Source organism: Antechinus flavipes, chromosome 4, assembly GCF_016432865.1.
Source record: "Antechinus flavipes isolate AdamAnt ecotype Samford, QLD, Australia chromosome 4, AdamAnt_v2, whole genome shotgun sequence".
NCBI classification, from domain to species: Eukaryota; Metazoa; Chordata; class Mammalia; order Dasyuromorphia; family Dasyuridae; genus Antechinus; species Antechinus flavipes.
The window spans coordinates 411,414,066-411,430,799 of NC_067401.1; the positions used below are offsets into that span (position 1 = coordinate 411,414,066).

General features: G+C 40.3%; 1 protein-coding gene across 1 annotated transcript in view; it reads left to right on the forward strand.

The window, feature by feature from the left end:
* Positions 1-1,007: 1,007 nt before the first annotated feature.
* The window catches only part of NCF2 (neutrophil cytosolic factor 2), a 43,142-nt gene continuing 27,415 nt past the window's right edge, over positions 1,008-16,734 (forward strand). Inside the window, exons 1-2 of the mRNA XM_051998807.1 lie at positions 1,008-1,442; positions 3,519-3,601. Coding sequence (XP_051854767.1) covers positions 1,269-1,442; positions 3,519-3,601 — 257 coding nt within the window. The 5' untranslated portion in view covers positions 1,008-1,268. The remainder of the gene's footprint in view (positions 1,443-3,518; positions 3,602-16,734) is intronic.

Below are 16,734 nucleotides of genomic sequence, written 5' to 3' on the forward strand. Positions count from 1 at the left end.
AATTTTCATTTTCATCATGATCAAAAAGAAAAAAAAAAGTCTTAATCCATGCTCTCAGTCTATCATCTCTCTATCATAAGATTGGCAAGCAGGTTTCATCATCAATCCTCTGGAGTTTAGTTGATTACTAAATCTTTCAAAGTAGTTTGTCTTTACATTATCATTGTCCATGTATAAATTGCTCTCCTGGTTCTACCCATTTCACTGTGTATCAATTTATATGAGCCTTCTCAGATTTCTCTGAAATTATTCTTTTCTTCAGTTTTTACAATACAATAACATTCCATCACATTCCCATACCATAACTAGTTTCCTCATTGATGGGCACCCCCTCAAGTTACCAATTCTTTGTCAATCCCCTCCCAAAGAGCTGTAAATATTTCATAAACTGCACTTTTATTTTTTCTTTATTAAAACTTTTTATTTTTCAAAACATGCATGGAGAGTTCTTCAACATTAGCCCTTGCAAAACTTTGTGTTCCAACTTTTCCCCCCTTCCACCACTCCCTCTCCTAGATGGCAAGTAGTCCAATATATGTTAAACATGGTAGAAAAATGTTAAATCCAATATATGCATACATTGTATGTATGTATGAATATGTATATTCATACAATTATCTTGTCACACAAGAAAAATCAAATCAAAATAGAAAAAAAGAGAAGCAAAATAAAATGCAAACAAACACAACAAAAAGAGTGAAAATGCTATGTTGTGAACCACACTCATGAACTGGACTTTTAAAAAGAGCTCAGGAGAATTTTTGATTGAAGCCCTACATCCACTCCCCTCCTTTTACAGATGGAGAAACTGAGGATGTGACTGATCCAAGGTCATACAAAATGTGACCAACCTGGCCCAGAAGTGCTGGTAAGGAGGCTATGACTTGGTGGGAGGGACTGATCATGACCAAGCACAATCATTTAGAGGAACTGATCCATTGCAGGCAGCATTTGTTGTACTTCCTCTCTTTCTCCACCCCCACCTCCCTTCTTCCCCCGGTCTCTCAGTAGGGTTACTAAAAGGTGAGGACACTTCCTGACAAGTTTACAACACGGAGAAGTCAGCTTGAGGAAGACTAGATCTCCTTAGGAGACCCACTTGAAAGAAAGAAAAAAAAAAGCACTTGCTGTACCTAGAGGAGACTCAGGGTATCGAAGAGAAACAGGAGGGAGCAGCCTTCCTCTGTGTCTTCTGTCCCTGCTCTGCCTTCTCAGAGTCATTCTTTGGGCACATTTTGTGGTACCAGCCTCCCCGTCCTCGTCTGGCCATGTCCTTAGCCGAGGCAATCCGCCTTTGGAATGAAGGGGTGCTGGCAGCAGACAAGAAGGACTGGAGGGGGGCCTTGGAAGCCTTCACCGGAGTCCAGGACCCCCATTCCCGGATCTCCTTCAACATCGGCTGCATCTACATGATTCTGGAAAACATCCAGGAGGCAGAAAAGGTGCGTAAAGGTTCTTCTGCTTTTGTGTTGTCTGCGTGCAAGAGCTTGACTCTTGATGTAGGAGGTCTCTTGTCCATCTCCAAACTGGTTCCATCCATTGAGATCTGCCCTTTCTGGGAAGCCGCCTTTTTCTGTTCCCACTTCTCTCAACTCCTCTGGTGCCACTTGGACCAGACCATGTTTTACACTATCTCACATTAGTCTCTAATTCATCCAGCAATTATTAAGCTCCTGTTGCATACCAAACATCCTAGTAGGATGGGGGGCCCATAAAACTTGCCAGCAGATTCAAGCTGTCATGAAATGGCGGAAAAAGTATAGTCAGAAAAGATCTGGTATTTATAGATAGTAAAATGACTTGTTGGTATGAATGAGTCCATTTAACTTCTCTCAGTTGTAAGCTCAAAAAACTTAACTAGGATAGGTTCCCCCTGGGCATTTGTCCCCAGTTACCATCATCCAGGAAAACATACTTTTGTGGGGCAGGACGCACATATTTTTTCCTCCACATTGCAACCTGGAGACAAATGGCCCTATATCTCATGGAGACCTGTGTTTGAGATTTTTATTGACTTTAGTACAAGGTGGGACTCCACCCCCTCACCTAGAACTACCTTTAGGAGCACATGAGAACTGGTGACTGAGTTACAAAATCCACATGGGGATGAAGGGACAAATGATCACCAACTTGGGGAGAGAGTTTGGAAAGCTGAGATCAGCAAAGATTTTAGGGAGGAGGTATCTCAGTGACATCAAGCATTAAATTCATGCATAGATTGATGTGCAGATAGACAGGTCAGGTAGTCAAACAGGTGAATCCAGAGGCACTCCACAAATAGATTCTAGCTGTGAGATCTGCATATATTGTTTGGAGATTAGAGTGTTAACAAGCATCTTTGCTTCAAGATGAAAAGTGGGTTTCTTCGATCAGCAGGATGATTTCTGAGAGGAGACACCTAAACTGATGCTGAGTAAAATGAACAGAGCCAGATCATTATATACTTCAACAACAATACTATATGAGGATCAATTCTGGTGGACGTGGCTCTTCTCAACAATGAGATGAACCAAATCAGTTCCAATGGTCTTGTGATGAAGAGAGCCATCTACACCCAGAGAAAGGACTATGGGAACTGAGTGTGGATCACAACATAGCATTTTCACTTTTTTTGTTGTTGTTTGCTTGCATTTTATTTTCTTTCTCATTTTTACTCCTTTTTGATCTGATTTTTCTTGTGCAGCAAAATAAATTTGTACAAAAATAATATATGTATACATATGTTAGATTTAACATATTTTTACTATGTTTAACATATATTGGATTACTTGCTATCAAGGGGAGAGGGGAGCGGGATAGAAGGGACATTTGGAACACAAGGTTCTACAAGGATCAATGTTGAAAAATTATCCATGCATATGTTTTGAAAACAAAAAGCTTTTAATAAAAGAAAGAAAGAAAAGGGGGGCTACTCAGAACAAAAAAGTGGGTTTTTTAGTAAATAGCAGTTGGTTTAAAGGACAAATAGGATGCAAAGGAGATGGTGAGTCCTTCTAGAAAGGAAATGTGTCAACCAAAAGAAAGTAGGAAGTTACACAGAGAATATTTGGGCATCTATACTCATTGGTGATATTTTTAGTTTAACCCCATGAGATGCTTTTCATCAAAAGTTCAACAATGAAGAAGGTTAGAATGTAAGTTTTTTCTATGTGAGCATGTATGCATCCATTCATCCATAGATAATATGCATATATGTATATATGATTTTTATGTATATATCCCTATTTTCCTTCTATTCCTAATTTTTAAAAATCTTCTTGAACTTCATTTTTCCTTCTCATTCACCTCTCTTATTGTCCTTTTAACCTATTGTCCTTCTTGATTGTCCATTCTAACTTTATGCCTTTGTCTTCCTCAGAGGTAATCATAAAAAGCTGGCTACCTTTGCCCAGCCTCTAGATTCCTTTTTTCCAGGTACCAGCTATCCTCAGTTCTCAGCTTAAGAGCCAGCTTGGCTCTTATCACCAGCTTCTTACTCTTGCATATCTATACATGAAACTATTTTCCCTCTCTTACAGGCCTTTACCAGGAGCATAAATCGAGACAAACATTTAGCAGTGGCTTATTTCCAACGAGGAATAGTCTTGTATAAGATGGAGAAGTAAGTCTTTGAGATCACGCAGTATTGGGAATGACATGAGGGTACTGATGTGGGTTTTAGTCCATATCCATTAAAAAATATTCCTATTTTCTATCAGCAAGTCTGCCTCTAGACTGCCTGAAACATGAGCATTTAATTATAGTTCACATTTCTATACTTTCCAAAGTCCTTTCCTCAATCATAATCCTCTGGAAGTATAGGTGGTACAAGTGTTATTCCCATTTTACAAATAAAGTAACTGAGACTCACATAAGTTAGATCAAGATGACATAACTAGTAAACATCAGAGCTGGGGCTCAAAAACAGGTTCTCTAAATCCAAATTCAGAGTCCATTTCACTATCAGCTGTTGCCTTTCTTGTCATCATGCAACAAACTCAGCCATGGCAAATCCTGGAGGGAGCAGATTGTGATAAAGCCTGCTGCTTCAGAGACAGGAAGACTTGAATCCAAGTCTCACTGGAGCCACATGCTTAGCTGAGTGCTCAGCTCACCTACGTGCTCTGTGATAACCTAATTCAGCTCTCTAAGATCGTAAATTAGAGAAAATGGCTTGTCTGCATTATTAGAGGGATTTTTCTTTTTTTTTTTTCCTTTTTTTGGCTGAGGCAATTGGGGTTAAGTGACTTGCCCAGGGTCACACAGCCAGGAAGTGTTAAGTGTCTGAGATCAGATTTGAACTCAGGTCCTATATTTTGATGGAAGTGGATTTCTTTGACAAAGAGACCTGAGTTTCAATTGATAAATGACGGACAAAAGCAGCTACACCCAAAGAAAGAACACTGGGAAACGAATGTGAACTATCTGCATTTTTGTTTTTCTTCCCGGGTTATTTATACCTTCTGAATCCAATTCTCCCTATGCAACAAGAGAACTGTTCGGTTCTGCAAACATATATTGTATCTAGGATATACTGCAACATATCCAACATATAAAGGACTGCTTGCCATCTGGGGGAGGGGGTGGAGGGAGGGAGGGAAAAAAAATCGGAACAGAAACGAGTGTCAATATAAAGTAATTATTAAATAAATATTAAATTTAAAAAAAAAAAAAAAAACTCAGGTCCTCCTGACTTCAGGGCTGGTGCTCTAACCACTGCACCACCTAGCTGCCCCTAGAGGGATTTTTCTTACTGGAATTCTTTATGCCAATGCAATTAATAGGACCAACAAAATGAACAAAATACTAGTATAATATTTAATCTAAATACAGGGAAGGAAAGAGGGAGGCAAATTTGGAGCACAAGGTTTTGTAAAGGTTAATGTTGAAAACTATCTTTGTATAAATTTGGAAAAGCAAAATATTTTTTAAAAAAAGAAAGTACTGGTGTAGGGCTAATACCAGTGCTATATTTTTATCTATTCTGATTGTATATTTAGGGCAGCTAGTCAGGCAGTGGATAGAACATTGAATATGGATTCAGGAAGACCTGATTTTAAATATCTATTAGCTGTGTAATTCTGGGCAGTCATTTTACTGCTCTTTGCCTCAATTTTCTCATCTGTAAAATGGAAATAATACTAGCACCTATCTTCCAGGGTTGTTGTGAAGACTGAATGAGATAATATTTGGAAAAATGTTCTGAAAACTCTAAAGCATTATATAAATGCTGGCTATTGTTATTGTTTGGGGTAATGTTTTAGCTACATCTCTAATAGAGCTATGTTTTACTGAGACTTGCCATTAAAATCTCTTGAAAATCATGTCTCATTTCTGTCAAAATTTGCCTTTAGAACTTAAAGTTCTAAAAAAAATATCTTAATTGTTCTGAAAGGGTTTGTTTCAGAAGCAGTCTGTAAAAGGCAACTGTTGCTAGAGGCAACATCATCTGCTAAAGCAATTCCTATAACAATGCAGACCTTGAAGGAGCTTTTTGTGGGAGAGAAGTCTTTTTAAAAAAATTAATGAAGATATAGAAAACAATCTTCTTGTACAAAGAAACTTTTGAGTGGAGCTAGCAGGTGACAGACCTGAGAGCTTCTGCCTCCATCTGCCTGGTTTTCTCTGTTCTTTGACTAACCCAGAGGGAATCTTCAATTTTTAATGGGGCAAGTATGGGCCTGTACTAAGACAGATCTCTGGCATAAGGCCGCATATTCCAGTCCTAGCTCTGCCTTGTGTGACCTTGGGCATTTTTCTCAAAAGGAGGGTTGGATCTGATGCTCCTTAAAGTCTTCGCCAGTTCAAACCGTCTCTAAGCTTTTACTGCTTTGGACCACATGACTGAGGTTCCATGTGGATTTATTTATACACTTTTGACATTTGGTTCAGAAGTTTAGGTTTGGAAATTTGTTGTTCAATGAGCTAAATTTCTTCCTCTCTTCCTTATTATGACATGATAGCAAATGCTCTTGCTCTGGGTACAGTAATTAAGTCAACACTACCCCTGCTCCTGAAAAGGGCATGTTCTTCAATTATTCTATAGTTCCACTTAGCATCCCTGAGACTTTCCAGGCCAAAACACCCTTCCCTGACCTTTCCTCTATGTGATGATTCCCATTGTTAGTATGGAAACTCCTTGACCATCTCACTTCTGTATCTGTACCCTCAGTCCTTAAACCCAGGGCCTACACAGGATAATAATACTAACAACAATAGCTGACATTTATATAGGACTTTAATGTTTTCAAAGCACCTTATACATCTTATCTCATTTGATCCTCAAGATAACCCTGAGAAATGGGTACTTTTATTATTCCCATTTTATAGCTGAGGGAACTGAAGCTAAGAGAGTAACTTTCCAGGGTAATAAGTGTCTGGGTCAGAACTCGAACTCTGCTCTTCCTGGTTCTAAGTCCAACACCCTCTCCACTATGCCCCCAGTGACCACCTGCCCCTTGGATTCAGATGGCTTTTGCTCCAGATGCCCCTGCTGAGGGTGTGCTGGCAGTATGGGTAGCACGGGACCAGCTGATTGGCTAAAGTAATTATAATAACCCCCTTATGGGTGAAGGATTTCTCAGCCAGAAACACTTGGTTTTCATGAGGATTTGGGTACAGAAGAAAAAGAATGAGCTCACTGGGGTAGCAGGAGCTCAGCTTGGAGCCATCAGCTACCCAGCAGTTTTCTAAGGGAAGGAGGAGAGGAAGTATTAGAAGGGGGCGGGGGCGGGGTAGGGAGGAGCATCCTTCTTGTCTGCCTTTTGGATACAATGCTGGGATATATACAGTAGCAACGCCACCCAGGCTGCTGGGACACAGTCCGCCCACACCCGTAGCATCTGAGTTCTATTTAAGAGCCTCTTTTATCGAGCTCCCTCAGACAGAGAACATCAGGAAACACAGATGTATGTCAAGGCTGAGACCAAAGGGAAGAGGAAGAGGAGGAGAGAGGGAAGAAGAGGGTCTGGGAAAGGGAAGGGGAGAAGCTGGTTTGGAATGAGAAACAGAATGGTGGGGTCCCAGAGAGCCAGTCTTCGGAGGAAGGGCTACTTTACCACCTGATAGGGACATTTATACAAGGGGATGACTAGGATGAATTGGGCTGGACATGAGAAAAGTCTAGTTACTTTCTGTATTCCCTACCAGGGTGGGATGGCAATTGGTGATGGATCTCTGAGGAAGTTGAGGTAAGCAGTGGAAAGTGACTCGGCCAGAGGCACACAGCTAGAAAATCAGATTTGGTCAGATTTGAACTCAGGAAGAGGTGTCTGATTTCAGGTCTGGCATTCTATCCATCGCACTGTCTTGCTGCTCCACTGTTTGGTATTTCATAGTAAAGCACTTCAACTCTGTCAGGTCAAACTAGTGGGAGAAATGGAGAAGTAGGAATTGGATACTAGTACATCAAAGTGGATTGAAAAGTAGCTAAATAGAAGGCGCGAGTGCAGAAGTGGGGAACCTTTTTTCTGCCAAGGGTCGTTTGGATATTTAGAATGTCATTCACAGGCCATACAAAATTACCAGTTTAAAAATTCAAGCAGTGGGAGATGGTTGTATCTAGCTTCTAGATCGTCATCACCTTTGGTTGCCTTGGCAGGGTCAGACCGAATAATTTCATGGGCCTTATGTGGTCTCCAGAGGTCTGGGCTTGGATTTGGCTTTTTTTTTTTTTCATTTTGAATGAAGAGTTAGAGGGACACACTCCTGTGACCCGGGATGATGCAAAGCCAGGAGGACAGCGAAAATTCAGTGCATGCAAGAGACAGGATGGGTCAAGCAGCAAGTCATCCCTTCAATTTAACACATACTTATTAATTAGGAGCTTTTTGAGGATTTGTCTTTTGTCTCTTTTTGTATTGTTTGTGCTTCTTTAGCACAGTGCTTGGCACATAGTATTTATTTAATAAATGTTTATTGAAAGACCGATTCAATAAGTACCTACTATCTGCAACGAACAATTGAATATAGTTCTGATAATATAAAGAACTAATGATATAAAGATGAAAAAGATGAGTTTCTACCCTTGAGGAACTTGCAGTGTAGTAGGAAGGATGAAGAAAACACCTGATGTCATATTGTATAAATGGATAGGAGAGATCAAAACAGAGATTTGGGATGGGAAAGAACACTTTTCATGTATCAGGGATTGAGAGAGAACACTTTCCACATATCAAAGACTGGGAAAGTAAGCTTTCCATGTGTCAGAGATCTGGGATGGGAGAAGCAGTTTCATGGAGGAATCAACAAAGACTTCATGGGATGGGTGACATGAGCCGAAGGAAGAGAAAGAGTTCAACAGGTGGAAGTGTAGAGACAAGTCATTGCAGACAAATGACAGAATTACTAGAAAGGTAAAGGGGTTACCAAGGGCAGGCTAAGGACCAAGAATTGCAAAGACTGGTTTGGCTCAAATGTAGTCTGTGTTCAAAGAGCAGTATATGACAAGGCTGGACAGGGATTTCAGAGTCATACAGCGGGGTGGGGAGAGGGAAATGTGGCAGCTAGAACTTCCTGGATTGGGAGTTTTGATTTGTTTTGCATTTGGCAGCCAGTAAGGGAATTCATTGCTGGAGACTTTGGAGCAAAAGAGTGATCTGGTATCTTTGTGATTTTTGTATGAGCTTAACAAAAGAGTGATCTGGTATCTTTGTGATCTTTGTATGAGATGAACAGAAGAGGGATCTGGTAAAAAAAAAAAAAAAAATTGTATGAGATTTGGATTGTGTATGTACTGGAGAAGGAAGAGATTCGAGGCTGGGGTACCAGTCAGGAAGCTACTGTATTTATCTAGAGGTGGGGTAATGAGATCCTGAACTAAGGAATCAGAATTTACTAACCTGGGCTTGCTGATAATGAGAGGGGAAAGGCAGAGGTGCCGAAGTAGCAGCCTGACACAGTGGATAAAACCTGGAACATGCAGTCACAAAGAAATGGGTCCAGATCTTGCCTCAGACACATTTCCTATTTGCACAACCCAGTTAAGTCACTTAACCAATCTAAGCCTCAGTTCCTTCATCTATAAAATGGTGATAAGAATAGTATCTACTTCACAGGATTATTTTGGAGTTTATAAAGTCATGTGTTGATGAGGATGATTGGGAGAAATACTGGCAAAGGAGAATAGACACAACTGATTGCCACCAACTGGGAAAAGGGAATTTTGAAGAGAGGGGAAAGTTGGATCTCATGAAGTTGTTTGTTATTCGGGTTTTGGGGGTATTTTTTAAAGTTATGTCCAACTCTTTATGTCCTGTTTGGGGGTTTCTTGGAAGAAATATTGGAGTAGTTTGTCTTTTCCTTCTCCAGCTCATTTTACAGATAAGGAAATGAAGGCAAACGAGATTAAGTGATTTGCCCAGCGATTTGCTTTAAGTGTCAGAGACCAGATTTAAATTCAGGAAGCTGAGACTTCATGACTTCACTGTACCATCTAGCTGCCCATGAATTATATTAAAAGGATACAAAACAAAGTACTATGTGATATCTGAGAGGAAGCTCATTACCAAAGAGTGTAGTGGGTGGGGGAATCCAGAAAAGCTTCCTGCTTTCAACAGGAAACATGATTGAAGAACTTAGTTAAGAACAAATGCAAATACATGATCAAGGCATTGGGTGTGGATTGGTGGGAGAGGCTAGATTAAGCCCAGACTAAAGTCTGAAGCAAAATAAACAATAATAACTAGCAAATATTAGTTAATATTTGTAAAAAGTACTGAGCATAGTACATACAGTTTGACATACAGTTGGTGCTATAAAAATGCTTATTCTTTCCCTCCCTCCTTTTATATAATATTTTAAAGTTTGCAAATAGATGAACAAATGCCATCTTATTTTATTCTCACAACAAGCCTGTGAAGTGCTATTATTATTATTATCCCATTTGAAAGTTGAGGAAACTGAGGCAGATAGAATTCAAGTGACTTGCCAGGGTATCGTAGCTAGTAAAGGTCTGAGCTGAATTTGAAGTCAGGTTTTTCTGAGTTCTGTATTTGCTGTGCTACCTACTTGCCCCAAACCAGTGAATGAGTGGCTTAAGGCTTTTCCCGAGGCTCTCCTGGAAGGGGTACATATCTGTCCTGGCTTTCAAAGTTGAGACATGGGCTGGCTCCCTTAGGGCACGCAGAAATCCTCCATGTGGGATGCAGGAGGCAGTGCTAACTACATCCATAGAGCAGATGATCCACTGAAGCCAGGATGGGTGTGTGACCTTCTTCCCAAGTTCTTGAAGCTGTCACTGTTTAAGTAATTTCCCAGGGTAGGGGACTGGGAGACAAATAGCAGGATTTGGCCCAGAGTTATGATGGAAGCATTTTTATCAAGAATTTTTTCATTTTTAAAAAAAGATATAAAGCAGACTTCTTACTTGGGTGGTTCATTAATCCAGTCTTTCCTTCTCTCACTTGGCACAGATCTCTGGATGTCCTGATGTGTTGGGGAATTGGATATAAGGATAGCTTACTGGGCTAATTCAATATCTCCATAAAGATAGGGACCCTGACACAGCAGAATTTGACTCACAGCTGAAATTAATTTGCCCACTAGGGAGAAAAAAAGAATCTTATTTGTAGGTTAATGATGAGAGTTTTCCCTCAGAGGACCCTCAACCGTCTTATAAACAGTGAATGTACTATTGTAGAAATTGTATAGGACAAAGAATCAGGACACTCAGCTTCTAATCTAGGCTGTTGTTGTCTGTTCCCCTGTCCCCCACCCACCCCTCAGTGTTTCTGCCCCACTATCTTGACTTGGTGATCCTGAACAGCTTACCCAATTTTTCTGAACTTGAAAAATGGTGAGAATGATAACTTCCTTCTTCCTACCTTAAGGTACACATAATGAGAGTAAATTCTATCATACTCTATGTAGACACACAACTGCAGCTGATTTCACTGCTATAAGGACACCTGATCTGCAATTAATGGTTTGAGAGTTTCCCGGACATGGAATATTTGCTCCCAGAATCCCACAGCCTGTACTGAGGTCTACACTGACTCTGAGTCTGGCTCTGTAGCCATTATGCTGCATTGCCTTATATTGAGGGATTGGACTTGGAGATCTGTTGGTATAAGGAACTCCCAGATAAAGAAAGTCTTTCTACCGATGCATTTGACTCCTTCTGTGCAACTTCCAGTCTTAGAAAGTTGACTGAAAGTTAAATGATTTGCCCAAGATCCCACAGCCAATGTGTGTCAGAAGTGAGACCCGAATTCACATCTTCCTGGCTACAAGAACAGCTCTGTCTCCACTAAAATTGTGTCAACTCTCTTCTGTTATGTAGTAATAACTAGCTTTCATATAGTGCTTTAAGCTTTGCAAAGTGCTTTATGAATATTATTAGATTTTATCTTCACCACAGCCCTGGGAGGTAAGGGGCTTTTGTTATCTCCATCTTATACATGAGTAAATTGAGGCAAGCACATTGATTGCTTGCTTACTATATACACATGTTCAGGAAAGAACAAAGATATGTTAGGTACAATCTTATTCAAATTGCTTAATCAAAGAGCACCAGCCCTGGAATCAAGAGTCTCTTAATCCCAATTGCCTTGCCAAAAAAAAAAGTTACTTAATGAAAACATGAACGATCTTTATAACATTAATCATAAGACCTATCTTTATTTAACATCACAAAATTTTAGAATTAGAAGGGAATTAATTTTTTTGGAGGGCCACAGATTCAGTCATTGAACCAATTCCAAATCTACCTAACTAGGTGATTGTCTAAGCCAAAGCTTTTTAAACTGTCATGTAACTGAATGTGGGGATTGTCAAATTATGATTTATTATTAGTAAATGTTTGATTTGTACCTATTTTATATACCTTATACCTGGGGGTGAGTAAAAATTTCTTGTGTGAAAAGGAGTAGAAAAAGTTTAAGAAGCCTTGCTCTAAGTTACACCTCTCCGTCTTGTACATAAGAATAGCAGAAGAGCTGTTGTTAAATGTTTTACAAAAATCTAGCTTAACCATAAATACAGTATTTCCCTGATCTACCAGACTAGTCAGTCCAACAAAAAAAGGAAATAAAGTTAGTATTACATGATCTGTCCTTGAGAAGTCATCTGGCTCTTTGTTATCCCCACTTCCTTTTTCCAGATTTTCACCAACTACCCTTTAATATATTTTAAAGTTTTGCCAGGAGTCAAAGTTGAATTCAACACATGACAGTTAACAGACTCCATTTTCTTCCCCTTTTTGAAAATTGAGGTCATGCTTAACTTTTCTCTGGGCCGACAGCACCTCCCCTGTTCTTTGTGATGTTTCAAAGGTGAGTTACAGGATGTTAGCAATCGTGACTCAGTCCTTTCAGGACCTCAGCTGGTGTTTGACTGAGCCTGATCCCTGAGATCTCCAAGGGCAATTAAATATCTTTCTTCTTACTGCCTTAATATTTCTGGTTATCTACTTCCCTTTAGTCATTCTTGGTCTATCCTGTCCAGTCCAAAGATCATTTTCCTTGGTAAAGAAAACAGAAGTCACAGAAGAAAGATGTATCTGTGGCTTATTTCAGTCAGTTTTTAGTTATCTTGTTCTTCCTGAGCAATGGTCCTTCCTCTATCCTTTATTTTTGCCAATAAAACTAAAAACCCACCACTTTTTGTAATTGTCACAATGTGGTTTATTGTTGTTACTATTTCAGAGGATTTATGACTTTTTTTTATTAGTTTGGGACCTCTTTCTGCTGAATTAGATTGAAGCCCTAACACTCCATAGTAAAATGTCTTCATAAGGTGATATGGTCAAAAATATTCATTACTTGATCAGCTGTGAAGGACTTGGTTCTTTTCGACAATGAGTGATTCAAGGCAATAAACTTGTGATGGAAAGTGCCATCTAAATCTAGAGAGAAAACTATAGAGACTGGATCAAAGCATAGTATTTTCACTTTTTGTTATTGTTTGCTTGCTTGTTTTTTTCTTTCTTTCTTGTGTTTTTTGATTTGATTTTTTTGCATAGCATGATAAATATGGAAATATGTTTAGAAGAATTGTATATGTTTAACCTATATTGGATTGCTCGCTCTGTTGAGGAGAGAACAGAGAGGAGAAGGAGAAAAATTTGGAACACAAGGTTTTGCAAAGAAGAATTTTGAAAACTATCTTTGCATGTATTTGGAAAAATAAAATACTATTAAATTTTTTAAAAATTAATTCCCTCAGACAACCTAACCTTTTAGTGATTTGCTTGTCAAAAGTTAGCTGAATTGCCATTATTAGATAGATAATTACAGGTCCCATACTGGAAGCTTTTCCAATTTGGGAGCATCTTCCAGGGTTTGCATTTTTCCAACCCAGTCTTTGAGGATCCAAGGCCATTTTCATGCCAAAATTGGAGATTAAAGTGTTCATGATGATAATTATGACAATATTGATATTAATAATATCACAAATAATAGAAAGAAAATAATTTCGCTTCCTAGTTCCAAAAGTCAAATTCTTGCCACATTTAATTTTAGCACAAGCTGACATGTATGCTACTTGATGAGTTACCCTCCTACTTCTTCATGAACCACAAGGGACCTGCCTTCCTAACATAGTGGTTAATCAGGCAGAAGTGTACAATCAACTTCCTTGAGATTGGGATCCTATCTCTTGCTTCTTTTATATCCTTGATAAGACAGAAGTTATTGTTGTTCAGTCATTTCAGTCCTGTCTAATCCTTTGTGACCCCATTTGGGATTTTCTTGACAAAGATACTGGTTTGTCATTCCTTCTCCAGCTCATTTTACAGATGAAGAAACTGAGGTAAACAGAGCTAAGTGATTTGCCCAGAGTCACACTGATATTAAGTGTCTGCTGCTGCCAGTCTTACTGACCGAAGGCTCAGCACTCTATGTACCGCACCACCGAGCTGCCTCCTAAAAGATTATATTTAAAAGTTATAACATTGTCCTTGGATGAGTTATCATGCCATATTTAAAACACTTAAGATCTTACATTTATTTGTTGTCATATTCCCACCAGAGTCCCAACAGAGATTGTCCCTTGATGGGGATGGAGCCAGGGTTAGAACTTGGGGTTTCCTGACTCTTGGAGTTCTTGAAATCCACACTGCTACACTTTGATCCTAAACTAGCTGCCAAGTCCCTCTCAAAAGGGTTTCTTAGAAGGGCACGTGAGACCCAATAAAGTTACCAAAAACATTGGCAAGGCCCATAGAGCAGCTAGACTTCCTCCATGTTAGGCCATGAGATAAAATTTTGGGGAGAACTCAAGTAGTTGACAACATAGAAAAGGACAGGTCATCTATATCCCACTGTTTCAGGTTCTAAAGCACCCCATGTACTGGGCAGGGGCTAAAAGGGACATTCTTAAACTTCTTGGGTGAGAAACATGGGAAATTACACAGAAGACTCTGAGGCATCATAAAATCATCCGATTTTAGAACTGAAAGAGAATTTAAAGTTAGGTCACCTAATCTGACCCACATGTTTTACAGATGGAAGAACTGATCATAAGATGATAGGTTAAAGGATTCTAGTCCTCCCATTACATAGATGAGGAACTGAGACCCAGAGAAGTTAATTCACCAACCCAATTTAACACAGAATTAGAGACAGAATTATAAGAAGGGTTGTTTCACTCCATTATATTCCCAGAAAAAAAGGTAGAGAAGGGAATTGATTTGTCCAGGTCACACAGTAAGCAGAAGAGCCAAGATTCCTTTGGAAAAATCTAATGGAGTTAACAAAACTCATCTCTCTGCTGTGACTCCAATCACGATAACCCAATAAATTGTGTTCGATTCGAGATGTCACCGAACAAAGACATAGACATAATAACTGTAAGCTTACTCTAGGGGTTACCGAATAACATACATGTTACAGGGCCCCCATGTTTGACAATCCTGATACTGCAGGGTCCCAGGAGATTGGGTCTACCTGTATCCTGGACCCCACCAGCCCACAAGGGAGCTGGATGTTTCAATATAAGGCTAAGCCATTCCTGGGTATTTGGGGATGCTGCAGTCATGAGCAGGGTCAGGTAAGGCTAGGCACAATGATTCCTTTGGAGTCAGGGGCTGATGTTTTCTGTGAGTGTCTCCAGCTTCATATCCCTCCTCCTCCTCCCAGATGAGGGAACCTGACCTTGTCAGCCCGCATCCCTGATATTAATTCAGTAATGATTGTAATAATAAGCGAGACTCTCCCGTCCCCCAGATCATAGAGAACCATTCCCTAACACAGAAGCAAAGAACTTTAGTTCTTTCTCCTTGTAAAGAACATATGCAAGAGGAAAGGGAAAAAATCAAGAGTCAAGTAGATTACAGAATCCTTATTAAAAAGGAGGTGATGGTTGGTTGGTTGATTTTTATAGAGAAAGCACAAAAAGGCTTCAAAGGCGGAGAAGTGAGTGGGATCCAACAGAGGGAAAAAGCCCTGGGCAGGAGGGGGCTGTCTTTGCAACTTGGGTGCACTGTCAGAGGGAGTGAGTGTGGGTGTCCACAGCCTTGGAGCTAAATCAGGCTGTGACATTTCTTGCTTGGCAAGGAGGCTCACTCTGACTCAGCTCTTTGACTCAGAGGACTAAGAAGGAGGATGGAAACAGTAGGGGAAGGGCATGGGGAGGGGAGAAAGCTGGCTGCCCCTTGACTTACAGTGAGCGGAGCCTCCAGTCAGCTTTGTGTAAGGGAGCCAAAATCAGGGCTGCTGGAAAGGGAGAAGCGTTTGTGCTGACAGAGAAAGACAGATTGACCTTGGGGTAACTTGAGACGGAAGAACAGCTTGAGGGGAAGGGAAGGAGAGAGCCTGGTGGGGGTGGGATGGGGGTGTTGTATAGCATCGCTGCTCGGCTTTGGTGAATAGGCCAGTCCAGAGCCAAAACATTCCTCCCTCTGGAGACCAGTGGGGATGACACGGGGAGGGACCTTCCCCTTGAGTCCATGTTTGTTGGATCCAGTTCATATATTCAGTGTCACTACGACATAGTGGGTATAAGGAAGGGGGAAGGGAATAAGCATTTATTAAGTGCTTTTACAAATATTTATCTCATCAGACAGAAGGTGCTATTATTTTCCCCATATTATAGATAGGGAAACTGAGGCAGATAGAGAGGTTTTTTTTTTTGTTTGTTTTGTTTTGTTTTTGCCCGGGGTCAAGCAGCTAGGAAGTGTCCGAAGTGATATCTGACTTCAGGTTTTCCCAAGTCAGGAAGAGATGAAGACTATAAATGTGAGGCAGGTGCTAATCTAGCTTGGAAAAGGGGATTTTCACACTAGGTTTATCAGTTGTTTGAGTCTTCATGTCCCCATTTGGGGTTTTCTTGGCTAAGATACTGAAGTGGTTTACCGTTTCCTTCTCTGGCTCATTTTACAGATGAGGAAACAAACAGGGTTACACAGCTAGTAAGGGTCTGAGGATAGAATTGAACTCAGGTCCTCACATCAGTGCTTTATCCATTGCATCCCCTAGAAATTCACTATGCCAGTGAAATGATAGGTTCAGTTCCCCACTCCCCCAGTTTGTTCTCAAATGACAGCAGGAAGGTCATGTTATGAGTTGCAAGTGAATTGGATTGAAGTGAGGGGGGCTGGGCCAGGTCCCCTGCCTCACTTTCCCCTCCAGAGCCATCAGGGTCCAGTGGCAGATAGAGCTCAAGACCATCAGGGATGGCCCTGGGCACAGTGGGACACCTTTGCCGTTTTTTCTCTACTCCTAAATGAATAGATGGCACTGTATTCAAGACAAAGGGAGACTGAGGTTAAAAGATCCATTTCTGATCTTGAATTTAGAATCTGCTGGGAATGGAGGG